Consider the following 13,771-nt stretch of genomic DNA (forward strand, 5'->3'; position numbering starts at 1 on the left):
TGTTTCCGCAAACTGGAGTTGCGCCTGTTTGTGCGTCGCACTAAAGGGGGGTTTACACTTCCGTTTCTTGAATATAATATGTGGATCTTGATTCAAAATTTGACGCACTCTTCTGGATGTGACAGGTAAGTTGCAAGCAGCAACAATTTGGGAAGATGACATATTTCGGGCCCTTGCCTTGCCCTGCGCCTTCGTTTCGCAGCCTCCGAAAGTTTTCTTGTTCTACCATACTTCCCGTTCTTTCCGTATTGTGAGCCCAATCGAACGTAATTATCAATTACACAACTTTAACGATTTAGATGTTTTGCAATTTGCCGATTTGACATGCCCATGTCCTTGTACGCACAGACACGTGCTTGTTCCTCACTCGACAACAATTTTCCACGAGGCATGGCCCACACAACAGCTCAAACACGTTCGCACCCGCACTTCTCTTATCGCACTATGTCAGCTGATTCTCAAAGTGGCATCAGGAGTAATGCTGAACGTGTAGAGGGCGCCAAACAACAAGTAACCATGGGTGCCTTTATACCAATTTCCACCCGATAATCGTCTCATTTCGATTTTTGTGTAAACTATGCGTGCCAGTGATATATTAACAGACGATATGCTTTTGATTTTGTACAGTCTACAATGTTACTTTGTAAATATATCATCTTTATCCATCCTCGGCATTCTTGCCTCCTTCTATTATCAAATGTCCCTCTGCCTTTATACCAATTTCCAGCACTGTAGACACAATTCAAGTTAGACTTATTCTATGCAGCCCACCTTGGTTTTTCCAGAATTATATTTCGTGATAATTAATGCCAATACGAATGATAGAAACTATTTTATATATATATATATATATATATATATATATATATATATATATATATATATTAGCCTGTGGCTAGTTGGGGGCTCCGCCCCGAGAATACACGCATTTCTTGTCTATCGGCCTTTGAATAAACAGTGAATTTCGTTAACTTGCTCTTCATATTTCCTTCATTTAGTTTGACACGCACACGCTTCGCCCCCACACACACTGCCTTTGCTCGGCCTACGGTCTCGCACCTCTTGAACCCACAATTCTATCGTTTCTTTCCTATTTCAACTCTCTAATAGATAACATTTTGTATCTCGGGGGACGCGGTGGCTCAGTGGTAGAGCGTTCACCTCCGCTGCTCGGGGTCCCTGGTTCGATCCTGGCTCGCGCCGTGTGGACTTTGTGGTGGACAAACACCGTGCTCGTGGGTATTCTCGGGGTTCTCCCGTTTCCTCCCACTTTCTTCATTCCACCATGTCATTCATTTCTCATAATCACTCTCTCCTTTATCCTAACCGGCATAATCGTGGGATGTAAAACTGACAGATTTCATTTCATTTCATTTCAACATTTTGTATCTCAAGAAAACGCCCATTTAAATAGCATGGTGGTTTTTAGACCCCATACCCCTTTAGACCCCTAAAAAAATTTTAAAAAATATTCATTTTTGGCAATTTTCCTGTCGATTTGTCTTGGAATGCTAAAATCATGCTAAATTTCATGATTTTAATCCTGCCGGAAGTGCCTAAACATTTTGGGGTGTAGAAGACATCCCATATAAATAGCATGAGAAAGATTTTTCAGTTCTCCATAAAACCACTCTACAGTTGGATTTTTAATTTTTACTAGTTTCTTAGGTAGTGCTAACGAAAACGTACAAGCATACGGAATTTCATGTTTTTATTCCAATTCCAAGTACCTAAACCATGAGACTATAGGTCCGAAAAAACGCCCATTTAAATAACATGAGGAAATTCTTCATCCCCTCTTTAGACTCCCTAAAAATTAAAAATATTCACTTTTGGCAATGTTCCTGTCGGTTAGTTCCGGAAAGCTACAATCATGCCGAATTTAATCATTGTAGCCCTACAGGAAATGCTCAATAATTTGTATCAGCTTATATATATTACAAGACACGCAATTATTATAGTTACAATAATCATGCCTGTTGTTCTGGATGGTTGCGAAACATGGTCACTTACTCTGAGGGAAGAACACAGACTGAAAGTATTTGAGAGCAAGATCCTGAGACGAATATTCGGACCCACGAGGAACGAGAATGCGGAATGGCGGAAACTTTATAACGAGAAACTATATAATGTATACGGTTTACCAAACATCGTTATGGTGATCAAGTCTAGGTGGCTCAGGTGGGCAGATCATGCAGCCAGAATGGAATTAAGTAGGAATGCTTCCTTCTTTATTTGTACTGTGCTCTTTTGATGGTATTCTCACGCTTAAACTGATGATATCACTTAAACAGTTTGATATTCACACCACAAGTAGGAGTAAAATCAGTGTCAATTCAATATATCACTGACATAAATGTGGGATATGATTATTCAAAATTATGACTCATCGAACGATCTTGCCAATAAAATTCAAGTGGCTCTAGTAGCTCAGTGATGCGTTGTTTATTCTCTATGACAGTGGGACGGTTAACTCGTAAATTATCTCATGATACAAAGCAATATCAAAAGTAATTGAACTTCACACTGGTTAGCTGAAGGTTTTAACTCACGATTTATCACATAATTAACGTACTGAGTTACTCGTGTGTAAACTGTAAATATTTAAACTTTTTATTTTCTGTTTTAATGCAGACTTTATATTCAATATATGGAGAGTGTCCTAACGTTGTTGTTATGATGAACTACACGAATACACTGTCCTGAGAAATACGAGCTTTGTCAGCGTTAAATTTAATTGTTGTTTGCAATACAGGAATTTCCCGATGTTGGCAGGGATTTCTAAAAATATTACTATTAAATAAATGAATATCTGTATATATTAATTTTTGATAATTGATCTTATGGTAATACACTCAGTTCGGGCAACACTTAATTCCCTTATACGCTTCGGGTTATCTGGGAGAAGAAATGATGACTCGTTCTCAGGATCTGATGTTTCCAGTTGACGCTAACAAAAGAACATTATAAGTTTACCAAATGTTCGTATATTAATAACACGAGAAGACAGTTCAAAGAAGAATAATAAATATGGCAATTCTGAATGCGCTATCATTCGTCTGGCATTTTGCGCTTTGAAGTTCACATACATATATACAGACACACACACACACAAACAAACTACTGTTCCCGGTTTCTCCACAAAAGTTGTTCTATACCGTATCAAGAGTCCCTTGGCACCAAAAAGTTTAGAAAACACCTGGCTGTTCTCTTTGGGGAGGGGGGGGGATGTACATTGTTCGTTGTGAAAAAGAAAGAAAATTCATGATTTCAGAATGTTTTAAAGTTTGCGTTTCTAAAGTAAGAAATATTACGAAGAATAACTCTGTTAAAATACATTGTACACTAGGGTATGAAAACGGTTACGGAACCGTGAATCAGTAGGTTATTATTCAAATACACACAAGTAACGATTAAAACTCCTTTAAGGCTTTTAGGACTGCGCAGCTTTGTTTCATGTTACTGACATTTGAAACACAGAAAAAAGGACTTTTACATTTATCATTTACCTTTTTTAAAATTAAAAGTTCAAATATGATCTGTCGGAAGTAGCTTTAAACTAGTGATGGTTGCCTATATAAATGGTATATAAGAATGCTGTTTTAAACGTAGTTTAATGTTAGTGTTAACAAATTAGTGTAAACCTTTTGAGGTAAGTCTAACCAAGTACCTGTACTTGGCACCAATGCAGCCAAAATCCAAAAATTAGTTTTCAGAAGTTTATACGAGCCCCCCCCCCCCCCAAAAAAAGGCTTTGATGTTCAGAATGTGCTTTAATGACGTTAGGTTTGACTTCCTATACACAGCTATAACCAAAAATACCCTTAATACGTCAACTAGTTTAGGTAAACCAGCAAAAGCTCATTCGAGAAAATAATGGAAATCGTGTTGGATAATACTAAATCTTGTATTGGAGTTAAACTTTCAACTTTAGTTCCAAATAAGAGTATGAGCTTTGAGTATACCAGTCTCAAGTGGTTGAAGTGGTAAACTTGCACTGAAAACTAACTGTCAAAAAGTTAAATTGAGAATTTAAAGCCAGCTTTGTGCTTTCTAATATGCTTTATTTTTAATTACATTGATATATGAATTGTGGAAATAAGGAATTCTTCTTTGTAAAAAGGAAGAAAGAAAAAACTGTAATGTTCTTGAATGAGATAACCTACAGTTTTCTCTAAATTAGAGACAAGATATTGTCTTAGTGTAATTGACTTGAAAAGAGGATTGCTTGTATCCGTAACTATTCCAAAATCTTTTACTTCAGACTATGTACTATTAGTTTTTGTTTTCTAGACACGTCAGAATATGAAGGAAAGCTTGTGTAATTATTCGCACTTTACAGTGTAGACCTTTTGAACATAGTACGTGTATTTGATATGTCCAAATACTGATAATGCCCATTAGTCGATTTCAGTTTTATTTTGTTAATCAAGTTGCGAATATGCTCGAAGCAGAATCGTTAATCAAATCGGATAACTCTTGTTTTGATGCGCGGCTCTGCTTTACAATATTTTATAAAGAATCCTCTTATCTGTGCAGGAATTATTCTTCTATTATTTTTGAGTGCAATTCTAGTAATAAACAGATGTTTCCATTAGATTTATGTTAAGTCGCATTTATGTCTACATGCACTGTTGTAGAATAATGAAAATTTCGACTTTTGACCTAATCAAGAATTTCGGAAGACTAATTTGAAATATATCTCAATGATGGTCATTTTCGACTCCTGATTGCTGAAATGCAGTGTGTAGTTTTCTAATTGATAGCTTATGTTGTACTATAATTCAAAACCTTTTATATTCCAGTTGGTCCCTATGGAAATACTTATTGAAATTTATTTTTCCTATATTTACTAAAAAGTAGAGAAACCTTTATAGCTAATACTGTTATTGAGTGTATACTCTTTTAAGAAATTGTAGCTTTAGTTTTGCTCATCATAAATAATAATATTGTACAGTTTTATTTTTGTATATATTCGTGAAAAGAAAGTACATACTGAAATTAAGAAAAACAAAAGAACTTTTTCTTGATATTTCTATAATTTTAGTAAGGAAGTTCATGGAGTTCATAACTAGTAATTCTGTGTTTCCAGAAAGCTACTTGCCGCCATGGGAATTACATAAAACTCAACAAGTTGAACTGTATTGTTTCTGTGAACGCCTACAGAAGCCTTAGGAAGTGTATGGAGTTATTATTAATATTTTGCAAGTGCAGGTGCAGTGCTGAAATTCAGAGCGGATACAGGTGCATTAAAGGGGCGAATATAACTACTGCGGGGCTGATCCAACATCAAAATCGAAGTCTATAACTAAATAATGGAAGTTCTGGATGATACACATATTCATGTGGTTTCAGGAATTGCAACATGGGAGATTACATCTTTGCAGCAAGAATTTAATAATTCTCAAAACTATATAAAAGAAAAGTACATTTCAGAAAAGGAAGTTCTTTAGAAATAATATAGAAAGAAATGATTTTCCTTTTTTTGAAAATTCGGACAGATTTGTAAAAGCAAACAAAGAATTGAGATGAAAGAATAAGCACGGACATATTCAAGCACAAATAAAGAATAACGTAGAGCAAGGCTCCTGAATACGTTGCATTATATAGATAGTTTGAAAATAAATGTATATATTTTAATATAAGAAAATATATATGTACGCGGTATATTGAATGAATGATTACTACCCACGCTCGGAGAATATAAGTACCAGGTAATGACAATTGATCATATCCAGCCTTCAAGTAACTAATTGAGAGGGAAAAGATTTTGTTTCTTGTTATATGAAATCAAATCATTCCAGCACCTGCAGGGTAAAGAACAAATATTCAAAGTGAGCAAAGATAACTGCAATTCAATTCGGAAAGATATTGTGAAGAGCACCGTACCTTTTGAATATGTATGTAGAATTTATTCAAAAATAAATAAACTGGAAAAATAACAACTAAAGGAAAGTTCAAATTCAGAGATAATTGCAGAAACTGGGATACTTGTGATACAGTTAAACTAATATTGGCAAAAGCTTTCGCTGGAAGTTTGGAATTGAAGCTATGAACTCCAAGTACTTCCGTAGCTCAATTGCTATTAATTTGTACTTAATCAAATTTTGAGTTTGGTAGTCATAATAATGTATTTATTTGACGTACAATAATTCAATTTAAGACAAATATATTTGGATTTACATGTTTCCGAGATTCACCTGCAGCAGTGCTGTGATATTTCAAAACTAAATGATCTAGAGAAAAGTTTACCTTTCACAGATACCTGGAAATTATATCTTATTAAACGTGGCACTATTCAAAATTAGTTCGCGTCGGTTACTTCCTGTTAATATAGAGAGCTTACACATTCAGATATCAGAAAATAAATGAATAAACCTTAATAACAAGTGTTAAATCAGTAAATATACCTGGTACAACCACGATTTTGAAAGCTATATAAATTATGAAAATAAAACTGACTTAAGTGAGTATCTACCTTTTTAAGATGAAATATACGGTTATTTTTTAATGGAAAGGACTATATGTATGAAAATGACGTGAAGAATAATGTCTAGTGTTGATTTAAAAAAAGACAAAGGAAGAAAGAACAACAGCATATAAATAATTTGCTCTCTGTTAATGATGAATGAGAATATTGACGATCTTTTATATATTTGATGAACTTGGCGTCAGTATGATTCAATAATCTTTACAAACTGAAACACTATGTTCGTAAACATTAATACCATCACTTGAGAATTGAAAAAGAGGCACACAAGTTAAAGAAACAAAACTAAAACAATTGATAGAATTTTTGTCAGAAGTAATTCAATGAACATAAATCTGGTATGTAGTTCAAATTTAACTTGAAAGTCAAAGTCGCAATATTTTTTACACTTATTAATTCAGTTTTGATACATTCAATTTTTTTTTGCGAGTAAAAGTGTGAAGTCTACAAGTTGAGATTAGGAGCCTCAATTATTTTAAAATATTAAATATAGAAAGAGATTCTGTCCGTGTTTGTCCTTATATGTAGAGTATGTTTGATAATATTTTTAAACATCTCTTTAGCAACTCAAAATGAGATTAACAGCAATAAGGAACACTGTGTATCACCTAACTTCGACACAAGATGGAGAAGATGGAAAATTAAAATATCATTTAAGATATTAATATTAAAGAAGTGCTACAACCGTGCTCTATTTCTAACATTATTTTGTTTTAAACATTGAAAGTATAACAGTAAGTTAAATTGTCGTGGATTATCAAAGTTACATTTGTTACAGTAAGAAGAGGAAGGAAGATTCATTCTCCGATATACGCTGTCAATGTGAAAACATCAAAGTTATTCTCATCAAAGACGTGGAAAATACAAATATATTTTTTGGATTGTGTACATACGTATATACATACATAAATGAATATTTTTTTTTTACTGAATCGGTGATTGCACAATAATTTTATTTGCTTCATATGTTTATTTATGGAATATAGTGTAATAAGTGTGCTCAAGAAAGTCACAGAAAATGAAAATCAATTCATATTCAATGAATATAGTACTTTCTGTCTAGTGAAATTTTACAGCGCAGCGCATAACTATTAGTGTCTGAAATAAATAGGAGTGATTAAAGGACTAAGATTATATTCCAAAACAAAAGGCTTTTCATATTTAAATTACTTGTGCTATTTTAAAACGAAAGTATTAAACTCACAAATACATAACTCAATCGAGATTTCAGAATAAGTAGGGTTTCTCATGGAATTTTTGTTCCATCCATACTGGCGCGATTTATTTATTTATTTTTTTTATTTTCATTATTATTATTTTTTTTTTACTATTTTTTATATAGTTTCATAAAATTCATATCCAAAATGAATAAATTCAGAAAAGAAGTTTGTACAACGTTTTCGTTTTACAGTAAGATACAATGCAATGTTGAACGTTTAATTAAAACAGATACAAACTTAATCCCTAGGAAAAGAAACACTGAAATACCATAATTAAAAATTTGAATGAAAATTTTAATTAGTGAAATAAAAATATATTTTCTGACATTCTTTTTTCTGTAATCACTTAGATCAAGGGATGAAGAAAAAACAACAACAAAATGAAAATATCAATAAGCAAATCTGTATTATAAATTAAAAAAAAAAAGAAAAAGAAAATTATAATAATAATAAGAATTAGTTTGAAAATGAAGTTAGCTTGAAAATGAAATTTGTATGGAACAGCAAACACATTACAAAACTGATTAATTTGAATGTAAGACAGCGTAAAGAAAATGTTCGTTACACACCATAGTGCCACGAAAATTTAAAAAAGAAAATGTATTTGAGATATCGTAAGCTCTCCAATAAGAAAACCAGAAATTATTTTCGAAAGTAAATATTTAGAAAAAAATAAAACTTGGAATCAATTGCACCAGAAATCTCTATTTCGTGAAACAGACTGAAATATTAAGCAAAGAAAATACTAAAATGGAATGAAGGGTTAACAAAAGTTAATAAATAATCATGTGTTGGCGAAAATAGAAAATTATAAAGCAGATAACGAATTCTGACTACGAAACGAAATAATATATAATGAAAAAAATGTGTTGAATAATCTTGCTTTAGAACACTACATGAAATAAGTCTACACAAAACTGGAATTAATTATGTTAAACAACAACGTTAGCTAATCATAAGAAAATGAAAAGAAAACATCTAGTTACAGTTTGAAAGTGAAAGGAACATCGCATACAGAACACAAGATGCACCATTAGTATTTCAAAGTGAAAAGCTCACTGTTTGGAATCCCTTTTATAAAATGAATTGAGTCTTCTTTCAGTGCTGGTGTTGGCAGGACAGGAACATACATAGTTTTGGATGCCATGTTGAAGCAAATTAGGACGAAAGGTGAAGTGAATATCTTCGGCTTCCTAAGGCACATTCGAACCCAGAGGAACTTTCTTGTTCAGACAGAAGAGCAGTATATCTTCATTCATGACGCTCTTTTGGAGGCTATAGAAAGTGGAGAAACGAACATCAACATGACATATTTATCACGATACATCCATAGTCTTCAGTCCGGTGATGGAATGGATGAAAAGACCGAGCCATGGAAAATGTTGGAGAGGCAGTTCAAGGTATGTTTTATTTATAATTTTACTTTTATTAATAAAAATTGGTGTTATAATTAAATTGCATTCAGATTGATTATTGCGCCTTACTTTCTTTAGTCACAACATTTCACACTAACTAATCAAATTTGATGTACTTCAAGTGCAATTTACTGCGTATATTTCTAGAATATCATTTTAATTTTATTTGAAGTTAATACTTGGGTATTAATCTGATATAGATATAATGAGAAAATCTCTTAGAACCATCTTTCTGAAAAGTAAATCAATATAATTATTGAGTTTTCCAAGGTTTATGCAATTTACTGTAAAGCTATTTTTAGTTCTTTTTACCGAACACTTTGTTTCATTAGTTGAAATTTTTTTGTAATAGATGCTATTAGTTGGAGGCAAACTGTATATCTATGAACAATATACGAAATCATTCTTTGAGCTGAGTGAAACCAACTTCTTATGCGTCCACTTTACATTTCCTTTTAGACTGTTTTCTTGGCTTTTAAAAACAGAATGATCGATTTTAGCATGGTACTAATGGTTATAGTATATGGATTTAAAGTGAGATAGATATGATCCATCATATCCGTAAGAAGTGGTGAACGAATAACTGTCTCATGTAGTTTGCATCACCAGAATTAAGAAGTTTCCATCAATTTCTGGTTAAATTAATTCGAAACGTGTTTATGTTGCATTGTGTTAATGGATATAGGTGTGGGTAATTTGAATCGAGACTGTCTATAAGCGATCATGTTTTTGAGGAACAGTTGTCGGACAACTTTACCATATACCATATACTTAGAGTTAGCACCAGTATGAACATGTTTGCACTTGTTAACAGTGGTCATTCAAGTCATTTATGAACTGATTCTATGATTAATATAGTAAGTTAACCTGGTATTAATATTACTAGTATACAATTACATTATTATGCATTTGTATATTAGCTGAAATGACAGTTGTTTGCACGTGGAGAATAGCTAACTGATTCATTCTAGCTTTACTATATTAAATAACTTACTCTAAAATATAAATTGCTGAGCAAAGCAACGTTTGTTTTGGAATAATAAATGTGTGACAGTTTCACCAAATAACTGAGCATATTGACTTCACCAGACACTGTAAAAACAAGAGAGAGTTGCATCTAAATGTAACAAAATCACAGAAAATGGTTCTGAAGAGCTGTTTTGATCAGCCAATTAGCGTTCAGAACCATTTTCTGTGAATCATCCTATAGGTGAATCAGAAATTATCTTAGAAAAAAGTTGGTTATTTTTCTAAGATGGTACCTTCGTTGTATTTTTTGGTGATTGTGTCCCATTCTTTTCTTCATATATTTTCAAGATATTGTTCTATTCGCTACTTAGTAGTTGCTTTTAATTTTATCCTTTAATTACTGTATTCATGTGCTCCGTTTATATGTGTGTAAAGCTATGCTAATCCTTTCATTTAACACATCCACGGGAGTTTATAATAAAAAATGCAGTATTATTATTATCTCACAAATTTTGCTTTTAAATGGAAATATCAATCAAATACATGGGCGTCCGCAGAATTCTTGGCAGGGAGGGGGGAAGCTTTATAGTTACAGTACAGAGTTTTTAACTTTTTAAAATTTATGATTGCCTTTCCCTCTAAGACACGGCGATATAAGTGCTCAAGGTAGTATCTCAGATGAATGTATCACGCATAATTAAAAAAAAAAGCAACATTTTTTTTCAAATATCGGCATAAATTATTATATAATATATAAACAAAAACTTCAAAACATACAATAAAATTGGAATTACTGTGAAATGGTTTGATATTTCTTACCTTAGTCTCAAAAGAGAAACTGAAGTCTCCTTGGAGCCTCTCTAGCAAAAGCAGTTATATTACGTTTGAAATAAAAGTTTCCTTGTCTTCTGCGATCTTGTTTCGATGAACACTCATCATGCAAAGACCATCGAGTCTGTTGTTGCACATCGTAGAGTGCAACCAAGTTTTCGCCCAACGTAGTGTACTAAATGTCCGTTCTATTGTGCAGGTTGTAGGTGGCAACGACAAAGCAATGTTTGAAACAACAGGGAAGAAAAACTTAGTGTGTTCCAAAATGTCTATGAAACTTATTTCATCTTGAATACTTTATTGGTCTTGGTCGTACTTATTTCGCCAGTGATCAATACCAGCACTTTGCTTCACTCACAAAGTTTTCTAAACCATAAAATTCCTGGATTTTCGTGATGATATTATTCGAATTCAAGGCTAGATAAACGTTTCATGCTTTGCGGGTGTAGCTGCAGAAGATTATAACTTACGTCATTCCTATCTGAAAGTCGTGTGTGAAAAGACAAGATGAGGGAATCCTAATAAGGAAAATAATTTGCCAACCGGTAATAATCTTCTGGAGATGATGCTTGGTAATTTGGTCTTTGTGCTTGCCAAACTGCCTGCCGTGGAATAATCACATCGACATTAACGCTGGCAGCCACCAGGTTCACTCGTTTCATTATATTTTCAAACTGCTGCTCTGCCTCCCGTCTGTGCTTCAGAAAAACTTCAATGAGCTCTCTCACATGATTCCTCACCGCATTCATATCAATGAAGACACTTTGAAGGATATTTGCGACCGGCTCCAGAATTCCAAACTACATTGCCACAATCTCCAATGCAACAATGAAAGCAGGTGTTGTTGCAGCACTCAGTAGATGATTTGTTCTACTCCTTGTTTTGCAGTTCCCAGTTGCACTTAATTGTTCAAGAGCCTCAATAATTACGACATAGTTTTCAGCAAAAAGACGAATACTTTTTTATTTTGCTGACCACCTAGTATCACAAAACATATATACTTTTGGAACAAAATTCCGTCGTAAGGCGCTTTCACGGAAGAAATTAATGATTTATTTTATAGTTCTGAATGCATTTTGTATTTCAATCACACCACTAAGATCATGAACTACAAGATTAAGTCTATGAGAAGCTCAGTGAAAATACAATGTTCGAGGATACTGCTATTGAATAATCTTGTTTACGCCATTTATCTTTCCCGCCATAACAGAACAGCAATCGAAACATAAACCTACACACTTGGACATATCTACACCCCACTTGGATAAATAAGATAGAATGACCTTCGCTACAGCCTCCGCATGAAGTTCACTTAGGGGCACGAAACCTATAAACTCTCCACAAATTTTCATATTCTTGAGGTTCACAAATCTAATGCCAAGAGACAACTGCTGCTTTCCAGAAATGTCCACTGTTTCGTCGGCTAAAAGAGAGAAGGCGCAAAAATCACGAACGTCTCTGAGTAGTTGTTCTCTTAGTACCTCGCCTCCAACCCGTATAATTTCATTTTGCGTACGCACGGAAGTATATTTTGCGTTTGCATTTCCTGTTCGAAAATGGTCACTAAGAACAACATCACCACACTCGATTCTAAAATCTAGTAAATCATGAGAAACACCAGAGAAAGAAGAATTCCTTCGCAAAGGGAGGTCGTGAGTTGCACAAAATACAATTGAAGACACAATTGGGAACAATTCCTTTTTGTTGGCTGTAATTTGTTCATGAAGGGCATAATCAATTTGTTCAATAACACTATTCTGTCTACCTTCCATTGTACTCTTGAAATTCTTCGAGCGTTCTATTGCTTCTTTATGCCACCCAGACGAAACATGATTCTTGCATGCTTCATGCATATCTTTATATTTAATAAATGGTCTTACAATGAAAGCACCTTGCGTACCTCTCTGAACATTCGGTTCAAACGGAACACAGTGTCGACCCAAAGCTCCTTTGACTTTTGCTGAATACACCAGCCAGGAACTATACTGCTCGAGTCACTTAAACAAAAGGGACGCTTTTGTCCCTGTGATAAATCACCGAGAAAATCATACGATGAACTTGGTTGCCACGGTTCGTCTATCATTTTCCATTTGTCGCTGTCATTTAACACACTAATAGATGATATTTGCAAATATTGTCCTATATCGTAAACATTACAACATATAGGGAAGCCACTTTGGTTTGCGGAAACTGAAGCAGATCCTTCGTTCACCTCAGTGTGCTTATTTACATCTTCACCATGTCTCTCAATAATCCTTGTTTCTTTCTCATTGTTGCTTTCATTGTTACGTTCTAGTGAATCACTGGCTGTTCTTTGACGTTTCATGTATTTTCTAATATCCATTTTGAAATTAGCAACTACACGGAATTAAGAACATTCACACACTTCCCGCACAACTTAATAACTATAAGATTTTGACGAGAAAACTCAAAACAGAGGGTAGACAGGATAAACAGTAGAGGAAAGGTCAAGTCTATTTGCAGAATTTTGGGATGGAAAATGGTTTATGTGATCGGCCTTTCCGTTTGGGAGGGATGAGGTTGATGGGTGTCAACCCTCAATCTGTTTTGGAAACTTGTTCATAACCCAATGTCTTGCCCGAATGAACCATTATCCCGTCAGTGAAATCGACAGCACGGACACATGTGATGCAACTTCGTCACATATTTTTTCGAGGCGAGCTGAATGCGCCTCTGTTTCAAGCTAAAATGAAAGAAGAAAAAGTAAAATTACATTTACCAGGCTACTTCCACGTCATAATTACAGTTGTTATCGAAGTAAAGCGTTTTTCGCTTCCCTCAACAAGGAAGTTAACAGCATATTCTTATCGATGTTGCATTCTTTT

General features: G+C 33.9%; 1 protein-coding gene across 5 annotated transcripts in view; it reads left to right on the forward strand.

Annotated features, from left to right (window-relative positions):
• Positions 1-13,771, forward strand: part of LOC145688521 (putative receptor-type tyrosine-protein phosphatase mosPTP-1) — a 327,258-nt gene that overhangs the window by 301,218 nt on the left and 12,269 nt on the right. For all 5 annotated transcript variants that reach the window (XM_081762882.1, XM_081762878.1, XM_081762877.1 and 2 more), the window contains one exon: positions 8,813-9,110. In XM_081762882.1, coding sequence (XP_081619008.1) covers positions 8,813-9,110 — 298 coding nt within the window. The remainder of the gene's footprint in view (positions 1-8,812; positions 9,111-13,771) is intronic.

This window comes from Thermobia domestica, chromosome 6 (assembly GCF_964235325.1).
Source record: "Thermobia domestica chromosome 6, izTheDome1.hap1.1, whole genome shotgun sequence".
Classification (NCBI taxonomy): Eukaryota; Metazoa; Arthropoda; class Insecta; order Zygentoma; family Lepismatidae; genus Thermobia; species Thermobia domestica.